Below are 12,009 nucleotides of genomic sequence, written 5' to 3' on the forward strand. Positions count from 1 at the left end.
CAAGCAGGGGTGCATCGCGGACTCCACCATGGAGGTCGAGAATGTCGTGGCATGTGAAATTGCTAAGGAGACTGTTTGGTTTAGGAAATTCCTGACTGATCTAGAAGTTGTTCCAAACATGTCTAAGCCCATCACACTTTATTATGATAATAGTAGTGTTGTGACAAATTTCTGTGAGCCTAGGAGTCATAAGCGTGGCAAGCACATTGAGCGGAAATACCATCTCATCCGAGAGATTTTGCATCGAGGGGATGTGATTTTCATGAAGATAGCTTCGGAGCACAACGTTGTTGATCTGTTTACAAAGGCCCTCATGGCTACAGTGTTTGAGGGTTACCTGTAAAGTATGGGTCTATGGGACATATCACGGTTGGACTAGGGCAAGTGGGAGATTGTACTGGGCATATTGTGCCCTAGTTTATTGTTTTGTGTACTTGTAATTTGATTATCTTGTACACCCCACTAGCTTTAGGACGAGTGGGAGATTGTTGGGTTGGTGCCCTAAATCTCGTAGGGTCCTGTAGTTTGTAAACCATGTATGAACAAACATTTCAGAGATTTATAATATTTGATATTTTATTCACACTTCTATGAAATATATGATATTTTAGTTGCATTAACCACAAACCACTAAACTGATATCCATGGTTAACATTATAACTTAAACATGTATGTGGAGACATACGGGTGGATTATATTTAAGTGATAACCTAAATGATCTGTAGTATATGGATAAGGCTGGTTACCTTATCCTGGTGACATTATGAGTATGACCCGCTTTGTAGGTGTTACAATTGTTGCAAACTGCTACAAATGATCTGATCCAGATCATTCATGTATTAGATATGTGAGGGGGATATTCTATACAAAGAAGTTTGTATAAAATCGGACCATGAAATGCTTAGTCTCATTATATAACGCCGTTCATAATTGAGACTTTCATTTCACTAACATGACCATAGGTAATATAACCTTAATCCTAAGCGAGTTGTGAATTCCTGACTGTGAGGGCAGTTCTTTGATTTACATGAGTGAGAGTGGCCAAATCGCTAACTCAACAAGCCTACCATTTTGGGGATTCATCTTATTGGAGAGCTGGGAACTCAGCTACACAAGATGAAATTCACTCATTCCCTAAAGCAGGGGTAAGTGGATAAAATGCTTCTTTAAGGGTTGGTTCCGAGTCTTGAACAATGTGGTGTCACACCCTCTCTTGGCCATAGAGGGGTTTAGTCACAGTGGAACTATGATCTATTGTTCATTAGAGGGATCAGTGGTACTTAAGGATTTAGATATAATTATAGGGGCAAAACGGTAATTTGACCCAACTCTACTTACAAGCAATTTGTGAAAAGTCATCGTACTGTCGGTCTTTAGTGGGGTGCCCAACAGTTAACGGATGGTAGATAATGTGATTAAAGAGTTTAATCAGTCATTTACATATCGTTGGAGCTTCAAGCTACAGGTCCATAAGGTCTCTTTAGTAGCTCAAAGGATTTAAGTTGATAATCAGTTTTTGGGTTAATTTAAAATACTCAAATTAATAAGAGGGAATTTAATTATATATGATATAATTTAAAAAATTCAATTATATATGATATAATTGACATAATGTATTTGATATATTATTGTTTAATTTGAGGAATAAATATTTGAATATGATTCAAATATATTTTCTATGAATAAAATTCATAGTTGTTAAATTTAATATAAATATGATTTATATTAAATGTCATAAAATAGAGAAAAAGAACTATGATTTATATATTGTATATGATACAATATTAAAACTATAGGTTATAAATATAATATGATAAGTTGGTTATCATATTTATTTATATTATTAATTATTTGATAATTAATTTTTTTTTCTCTCTAACCACCCTTACTGCAAAGTTAATTGGTTTTATGGCAAAATGGGATAAATGAAAATTTGATTTTATTATTTCAGAGATCAGTGTTACTCCCTTGTTCATGGGTTGGGTTGGGTTGAAGGACTTTTTAGACCCAATCCAATTGTTCAAGTTGTAAATTCCTTTAACCCAAATAACCCTCATTAGAAAAATGTACCCAACCCAACCCAACCCTTGGTTCGGGCTAATCGGGTCATTTATTTAAAATTTTATTCCAAAAAGAAGCAAAATGTAAATATGTAAAAATCTAATTTAATTATTTTCATATATTGAATTAAGATTAACAACTCAATTTCAATTTATATAGTGAAAATTTTCTTTCAAGTACAAAGAAACTAATTTTAAGAGTTGTTGAAAAATAAATTATTAAAAAAATATTGGAATAAAATAAAATTAAAATCAATATATGTATAAATAATTGTGTTATAATAACAAAAAAAAATATTTTAAAGTTAATAATAAAGTCGGGTTGGTTCGGGTTTGTTTGGGTTATATTAGGTGAACCCATAAACCAACTCAACCCATAAAAGTTTCATTTATTTGAATCCAACCCAAATGAGTTGATAATCCAATCCAATCCGCATGGGTTGGGTTAGATTGATCATTTGGATCATCAGGTTTTTTGAATACCCCTATTTGTAGGTCTGCACCTTACCAACTTGGTCTCGTTTTCTCTCATAGATCCATTTATTAACCAATAGGTTTTACCCCATTTGGTTGATCTATAAGTTCAAATACATTGACTCCATTTCAAGGTCCATGACTTTTATCAATTATCTTCCATTACCTGTTTAAAGGTCAATGGATCCTCTAAGCCATCATCAGATATGACGAATTGAGTTTCTGTTAAATCCATATATCGGTTAGGCTATTGAGCAATCCTCTCATACGCTGGGGCATTTTCAATTTATGAGATGGATGTGATGGACCAGTTTTGTCAACAACTCTTGTTGAAGGACCAATTTGTTCAACAACTTTTATTGATTTATCTGTAGATTCTCTGGACATTTCATTTAATATCAGTTTACTGCGAGGTTGATGATTTCTTATATGGTCTTCCTCGTAGACTTTGTGGATTTAGACTTCAGAAGACCTAAAGAAAATTCTCCCAACAATAAGAAGACACCAAACTAACCATACTTGAAAACTAAAGTTCATACCACACTTGAAGACTAACTTCTGAAGTTGACCACACTTGAAGACTGGAGTCCTTTTTGGAGATACAAACATTTTTTAAAGATTTCAACTTCAAGAATATCACGCGCTTCACTTCTTCAATTAAGCATACACATTCAACTAAAAAAGAATCAAATGATCAAATACTAGAGATCAAATCACACTTGCATCAAATTAACATCAACATCAACACAAGTTCAACTCCATGAAACAAGTTTTTTCGAAAACCTCGTGCGAACAGTGAGATTTTTTCTTCTATTCATAACCCGAAAGTAATAAATATATTGAATCAATTTAGACTCTCAATGTTACAATATTTTTTTTTCACAAACAGATATATATATATATATATATATATATATATATATATATATATATATATATCCCCTGGCATGATTTTAGGAAAAAAGTTTATTTTATTTAAGTGATTGTAAATTGATTTTAAATTGAATTGAATGAGAATAGTTATAAATTATTAACAAAATGTCTAAATTGATTTGCTTATGAACTTTTAAATTTGTGTTTAATAGATATTTTTAACTTCAAAAGGTTTTTAATAAATCTCCAAAACTTTTAATTTTGTATTAAATAGATATTTGTCATATCCAATAAACGTGCGTGTGTGTGAATTCACAAAGATTAAACCCTAACCCTAAATAAGTTTAATCTCTAAACTTATTCATAGTTGTGCCTAATAGGTCATTAAACTTTATACTATCAAATCGTTCTTTCAACTTTCAAATTTGTGTCTAATAAATCCTTGACAAATTCAATATTTAAAAAAAAAAAAAAAAAAACTAATGAATCTATTAGACATAGTATTGAATTTTTTGTTTAATAGGACATTAAACTTTCAATTTTGTGTTTGATAGATTCATGATTTTTAAAAGTTATTGAACATGTTGATAATTTTTAGAAATAAAAATGAAATCAAAGACTTAATTTGATACAAAATCAAAACATTAGGGATTCAATAGATTTTTTTCAACATAAAATTGAAAGTCAATGACATATTAGACACCAACTTCATATATGTATTTGACCATTGACACAAATTTGAAGGTTCAGAAGCAAAACTTAAAATTTAATCAATCTTGAATCCATTAAATAGGCAATTGAAAATTTAGTAATCTATTAGACATAAGAGTTGAAAGTTTGAGTATGAGTTACTATTCAAAATTTGAACTTATGTAGTCAATTTGTTTCAGTACAATAACTAGTGGGTTGGAGAATCAAACCTCCAATCTTAAAAGAGGAAATGTATATCAATTACCGAAAATATAGTTAGTAAATTCAAACAGAGTTGGATGACATGAATTACTATTTCAAAAGTTGCTGATGGTTACATTCTCTATTTTTTTAACTAAAGAAAAATATTAAAAAGAAAAAATAAAGTGCAAATTACAAAAAACCACCCCTAAAATATGAAGGTAGTGGCAATTACACCATTAAATTTTTAATTATATACAATTATTAAAATTGAACCCTTACACTTATAATAATTGTGGAAATTAAACCCTAAATTGAATCCTCACTTGTACAATGACTACCTAAATTTGCGTTGTAATTTTAATACTCTATAAATTTGAGACCATCCTAAAGGTGGTTTTTGTAATTGGCCCAAAATGAGATTATATAAATAAAGTGAGATGATAAATAGCAATCTCCGTCTCTCCAATGAATTCACAGTCGGTTCTTATTCTGTTCTTATTCTGTTCTTTGCTGAATGATAGTTTACAACAATCCATAAACCGAAACTGCAAATTCTTCATTTGATTTCTTCTCTTCCTTCATCTAAAGTTTGAAGGAAATTTTAACGGTACTTAGCTTTTTATATCGATCTTTATACACTCTTTAGCGCATCTGTTTCTACTCGTTCTTCTTTTTAGTTCCTTGAATGATTTTGTTGATTTACTCCGATTTTGTTCTAATCTTCCAAGCCGCGAGGTTCAATTCCTGTTATTCATGTGAAAATTTAAATGCCCAAAATTTTGTATGGTTTTTCTTGGCATAATTTCAGTAACTTTGCACTTCGATTAGACGTTTTTGTAATTGTTCTACCGTATTTGTTCAATTTGTCTGCGGATTGGGAGCTTTAAGTAGTTTATTTTATTGTGTATAATTTCTATTTCTTTATGGGTAAATCTTGCTGGTTTGTCTGTGGTATTGTTGCTACTTATTGATGACCATTAAACTGCTCTACAAATTCACCTTAGCAGTTAGCTTTTGGTTGGAAATTGTTGCAAAGTATACTGTTGGATACATTGCTTCAATGAAGTGAAATTCATGGTATTGAGTTTGTACCTTTTGTTACTGCAATTACCATACCTTTGCTTTTTCTTGGAAATTGTTGCCATCTACACTGTTTGTATATATTGGTTCATTGAAGTGAAACTCATGGTATTAAATTAGTACATTTTGTTACTGCTACTGGGGTTGGTTTTTATTTTCCAATGGCTGTAAACTATACAGCTGGTTTGTATAGGTAAACAAGATTGCTTTTAGAATATCTTACATTCATCAAAATAGGAGGCTCATCCCAATCCAACTCAATTTTATAAGGTTGGGTTGGTTGGATTTATAAAGCAGCTAAAACTGATTTCATTCTATTATTTACCTTCAGTTGAACCGTGCAATCTATGAATATACCCATACACATGCATACAAACATGTGTATAACAATTTTCTGAAGTTTTTGATGCTTAGAAGTTGTCTTCAATCTTATAAAATTCTAATATTACTAAGTTTTTAGTTCAAACAAGGTGGTGGAAATTCGAACTTGACCTTTAAGAAACGTTTATAATGCAACCAATTAAGTTTCCAGTGTGAATTGCTAATACACTCCCTATATGCAATAAGTTCCTCAATCTTTAAAATAAGTTTTTGCAAACCATTTTCCTCTTTGAAATGAATGACTATTTATTTCTGATAACAACTCTAAATTTAGTTCGTCTTGATCCTGCTTTATTTTTATTTTATTATAAATGAAGGTTGATAGTCGTTTTATGTGATTTTGGTGCTATTTGTCTAATTGATATTTATCAGAAGCGGTTGATTTGTGAAGTATCCTTTACCAAATGTAACATGGTTGTTCAACTTAAATCTTGATGGTTATGCTCATTGTTCATAACTCAAACACTTTCGTTTGTTGGTTTGCATGGACAAGGAAACTGACATAAAATCCTACTTTCTACACTTTTTCAGTCTTCCTGGTTGATATAAGCCACTTGCTCGTATCTGAAAGGTATTTTAAAGTTTCATAATTTCAACTGCGCACAACATGGATATTGCCCTGCCCCTTAAAGAGGGCAGAGCTGAAACATCCAGCTACAGTAAACTTAACATGGCTATAGTTGGTGCAACAAATGAGTGAAGAGGAAATAGCTTCCCAATCTTCTTTAATCTATAAGATTGAAGCAAATTGCTAATCGGTGAGCTTGCTCAGAATTATCCTCGGTTGACCCCTGCTTGGATTGCTGTTTTGAAAATGTTCAACTGAGATTTCATGTCTCTGCAAAATGAATTTTGGACACAGGGCTCTGCTTGATTTTCTATTCATGTACTTTAGCCCCATCCTTATTTGAAACTACCTTTGAAGTACATGGAGAGAGCTAGTAGATCTTGAAGGCAGATTCAGCAAAAGGGTTGTTTACATCTGAAGCAATGTCCATACTGCCCAGTGCCAAATTTGCAGATTTAAGCCCCACAAAAGATGTTTTTGTTTCAGCACTCCGCTTTGCTTTGTCAATTAACAGCCCATGTGCCCCATTTGGAGATGAGCTTCAAAGATCTGCTCAGGAACAAGTTGACTACATGTTAAGGGCAGATGCCGACACGTCGTTGGTAAGAAGGGATGAAGAAGTAAAATCCGTGTTAAAAACGGGCCTTTTCAGAACATGTGCATCATTTGAGAGGGAGCTATCTTCCCTACTTTTGGATTCTGACATTGCATCTCAAGCCAACGAAGACAAAATATTAAGGACATTATCTGATCTTGAATGGATATGTACTTTACTTCCAAAGATGAACTTAATGAAAGACTTCGTTTCCAACTGGATTGAGATATCTGGGAATGTTCTGAAGGTAATCGAGGACGAAAAGTTGAATTCCTTAATGTGGGGTTTGAAAGTTAAGCTGATTGAGATGACCAACAAAGCCTTGGAAGCTGTTGGCTATGGCACTGTGATTCTTCCTGCACCGTACCGGTTGTCACTGCTTACATTCTGGCTTCCATATATCAGGAAGATGAAGCCTCTGCTGGATTCGAAGTGCATCACAGAGAGAGATTTTTGTTACAAGATGGACGAGGAGCTGTGCATGAACATCGAAGGGGCAATTGTTTCTATGGTTTTGGCATTGCCTTCGAATGATCAAGCAGGTATCTTGGCAGACTGGATGAAAGCTGAGGAAATACAATATCCTGATTTAACAGATGCTTTTGAATTATGGTGTTATAGGACCAAATCTGCAAAGCGGAGATTGGTTGAAGGTATTGATGGAGCTTGCTCTGACAATGGTGATGATGCTGCAATCAGCTTTTAAATTCTATTTGTAAAAATATCTCTGGTGGATTCAAATGCTTGTTACTCATTTAGGACATAGAAATTAGATACATATGTTCAATCTTCTGATGTTCCATTAATAAAATTCTCTTTATAAAAAGTGAAAACTATTAACTTTTGTTCTTCTTAGTAACTTTACTGTTGTGGAAACATGTTTATCAGATAAGTTTTGGTCATTTTTTTTTCTTCCACTTTTTCTTTTTGAGTTCAACGACAGGTGAGGTAGGAGATTCAAACCTCTAATGTTAGTCAAGGTCGATTATCTTAATGAGTTATATTAAGGTTGACAGTTTTGGTAAATAGTTGAATAGATTAATGAACATGCGTCATCAATATTATTATCATTCTTTTTTATACAAATAGTGGCAAGAGCGGGTCGCCGCGTGCCGGTCGGGGGATGGAAAAGTTTAAGCTGAATCAATCCATTTATGGGTTGAAACAGGCATCCAAATCTTGAAACATTAATATTTGATGCAGGGATCAAAATTTGTTTGTAATTATACACATTGTTTTATCTTCTCACGATTTTAATTGTTTGTGAGTCCCCCGCAGGGGTGTCACAACTGTTAACGTAGGTGGCAGAGTCATGGGTCTAAAAGGGCTTTATAAGCAAATCATTGAACACAAATGCTACATGATCGTGTAGGTGCTATGGGATCTGAATTTCTTATTTTAAAGAAAGGAATATATTATAGCTATGTTCGTGTTAGCTCTCACGTGTATTTTATGATGGGCATGAATGAAAATGACTAAATAGAAACATACTTTATTAAGGCCTGTGAGATTATAATATTCAAAATACAAGGATGAAACTTATGGTTTGACCTTAAGAAAATTGTACATCCTACATTTAATATATTACTGTTGATGTCACCTCTTATACAAAGGTAGTTATATAAAAACATTATAGAGGTTTCATTTCTCTATATTTTATGTTCTATGTTAAATGTATCATTTTGTTCTTGATCTTTGAGTATTTTTCAATTGCATGGCTAAGTTTTTGAAAGTTATAGTTTTGTCCTTTGTGAAGTACGTTATTGTTATAATTTACTTAAATCATAATTGCCTTTAAACATTAAAATTGTTAATCCATGTAATGATATCATATTAAATTTCAATTTTTTAAACTAAATAATAGAACTTTTAAAATTAAAATTAATAATCTGGATATTTGATAATATGAGATCAGTGGATAAGGTGTTAATTACTATCTAAAAGTTAAATGGATCTCCACTACCACAACTAATTGTATAAACTTTTAACATAGATTTTTCATTAAATATTTACTTTTAGTTTTTAGTTTTAATTTCTATTAATTACCTAAAAATAATTTTAAAAAAATTATAATTAGAATAATTATTTTAAATAGTAAAATTGTTGAAAATATTTTCAAATATAGTAAAATATCATTGTTTATACAGCAATAGATCATAGACATCTGATACTGATAGATTTTTATCGCGGTCTATCTCTAATAGATAGTGATATTTTGCTATATTTGTAAATGGTTTACCCAATTTTTTAAATTTGAAAACACATCTTATGATTAATTAAGTTTCATTATTTTTTTCTTTAAAAAGAGAATTCACTATTTTTTTCATCTATTAAAATAAATTTCAAAATTTCACCTCATAACTATTTCAAATTAGTTAATAGACATTAACGTCAAAGAGTGAAGGTAGATATTTAGTGAAAAGAAAAAGAACTAGGTAAAAAGTGTAAATGTTGAAATTTAGGGACCATATTAGAAAAAGAAAATTCAAATCTCAAAGGTAAAATTATAATATTCTAAACATAGAGATTAAATTGAAATCAAACTCAAAATTTAATAACTAAAACTATAACATTTTGAAATACATAGACCAAAATTTATCGCGTATATATATATATAATAGAAACATAATAATGTGTCTCTTATTGATGTATAATATTTTAACTTTCATTCGTGATGCAAAATAAATGTTATAAGACAATTAAATTTAGGTTTTCTTTTCTTTTTTCTTTTTTTTTTTTCTAATAAAGAAAGGGGGAAAAGGGAACTAAAAAAAAAAAAACTAAAAGAAGTGAAACTTTAATATTGCATTATGATTATGGCAGAAATGCTTTGTTTAACAAAGGAAAAATCCGCACATATTGATGTTTTCGTACAATAATATATACATAAGTACACATATATTAACATATAATAAAAAAGCAATCTTTTTTTAGAATAAGGTATAAATGTAAAATATGTATCAAACTTTAATTTTTGTTCTTTAATATTTAATTTATGGGCTTTTGTGTACTCTTACATTAATTGTTTTTGTATCTTTCAAATCAAATTCACCAACATTTTAAATTCAAACATTGCAAATTGTGATCAATATCAATAGCCTAAAATAGAGAAAGGGATTTCTTTTTGTCCATTGATAATACAAGCAATCTCTTTTATTATATGCTCTCACATAAAGAGTATTCTATAATTCTATGTTGGCAAGATACTATAAGATTTTATGTGAAGTCTACATAAATTTAGATATATATTGATGATATGAAACTTTAGCTCCATATTTAGGACATGATTAGTCCAAAGAGTTTTTAAATCTACTGTGGACTTAACGACTAAGAAACTTCTTACTCTGTAGTCTTCACGACTAAACAACTTCCTAAACTTAATGACTTTTCAAATTAAACAACTCGATTCTTTACCCCAAACATAACATCCTTTATTAAAATTGAAAAATTGATTGTCTTATTCTAACTTAGAGCATAACAACTAACTTGATGTGAGAGAGATCTTTTTCATTACAAAATGGAGACAACTCACTTTATCTCTCCAAGTAAAAATGAAGATTCTATTTATGTTTTTCATTAAAAAGAAGGTAAGAAAAAGAGATAAATCTATTTTTCCACTAAAGAAAGTGAGGTATGTAACGTAATCCTAGATAATAATTCTAAATTAAAATCCAAACAAACATAACTCAACTGACATATATATGTCGATCAAAATGTTTGTAGTACAAATCACCCACACACATGTTGTACTAAAACAAACAAGAAAAAAAAACCTGGGTGTAGCTCGTGCAGCCCCCTACTACACTCAATTGAAAGCTGCCATGTGGTAATAAGTCTTTTTTTAAAAAAAATTATTCAAAAATTATTTTTTTTATGGGTTTGGAATAATAATTTTAAAAACTTCACTTTCTTTTCCTACTCAAAAGATGAGCTTGAGCTTTCCACTAAAAAAGATTTCAACCAGAGATTCCCCCTCTTCTTTTTAAAAAGAGGAGATACCATTATTTCTACCTTTCCTAAATTAATGAAAAAGAGGCAAAGATTTTGAAAGAGATTCCCCAAATCTTTGGGATGAAAGACAATAGAGAAGAGAGACATTGAGATGGACATGACACACAATATGGGCATGGTGCATTATTGTCCCTTAATTTTAAGTACTATACTATTATTTTGAGAACATTTTCTTCATCAAATTTAATAATTTTGTCTAGTTATATAATTGATATTAAATAAACATAATATTATGGCATATAAGTTGTGCTCCTCTCCTATTTCAATTTATGAGTATTATACAATAATAATTATTGTTGTAAATATCATTACATTACACTTTGCACCGCTATAGATAAAAAACTTAGATCTTTGTAAAGCAATGATCAAGTGCAGTCTAGGTTGTATCTAACTCTTGTGTTCCCCACATTTCTACCAAACAAAAAAGAAAATAAATCTTTTATAAAAAAAGTTTTAAAAAAACCACGTGGCAACATTTTATTGGACTATATTTAAGATGTACGAAGATAGATGCATTCAAGGGAGCACTAAATTTTTCTCATCTTTGTAGTGTTATAGTTAATTAATCACTTACACCCACATATATAGCTTAAAATTCACCTAAAATTTTGGGCTTTTTTTTCTTTAAAAAAATTAATTTTCACATCCTCTTTTTGGTTTAAATAACTTCATATTACTAAAAGTCTCCACATAGTAATTTTTTTTTTTCTTAACACACACACACGAGAGTTCCCACATATATGTTGTTTTTTATGTGTTCCTTTAAGAAAGCTAAAAAAGAAAAGTCTCTGGTTTGTCAAAATGCATTTGGAAACCTTCACTAGACAAAAAGAAAGAAAAGAAAGGAATGGAGAACTCAACATGTGGAAAGATTTCAGAGCTTTTTCTTATTATCAGCTGACCCAAATTGAATAAAAATTCAAAAAGAAGGGTTTTCCCCCAAGAAGAAACAATTATTACTCACCACATCTTCTTAGATATATAGATGAAGAGAAACTAATACTCTCAATAATATAATTAATGTCACAAATTTACTCTCTATTTAGTAACCAAATTTGAGAGAAAAAGAGACA

The 12,009-nt window shown here is 30.6% G+C and overlaps 1 protein-coding gene across 1 annotated transcript; it reads left to right on the forward strand.

Moving 5' to 3' along the window:
* Positions 1-4,611: 4,611 nt before the first annotated feature.
* On the forward strand, positions 4,612-7,751 carry LOC120068267 (BTB/POZ domain protein). Its single transcript, XM_039019984.2, has 2 exons — positions 4,612-4,908; positions 6,294-7,751. Exon 2 carries the CDS (start codon positions 6,753-6,755, stop codon positions 7,629-7,631), a length of 879 nt encoding a protein of 292 aa, XP_038875912.1. The 5' UTR covers positions 4,612-4,908; positions 6,294-6,752; the 3' UTR covers positions 7,632-7,751.
* The last annotated feature ends 4,258 nt before the right edge of the window (positions 7,752-12,009 follow it).

Source organism: Benincasa hispida, chromosome 12 (assembly GCF_027475165.1).
Source record: "Benincasa hispida cultivar pf3 chromosome 12, pf3_genome.v1.1, whole genome shotgun sequence".
Classification (NCBI taxonomy): Eukaryota; Viridiplantae; Streptophyta; class Magnoliopsida; order Cucurbitales; family Cucurbitaceae; genus Benincasa; species Benincasa hispida.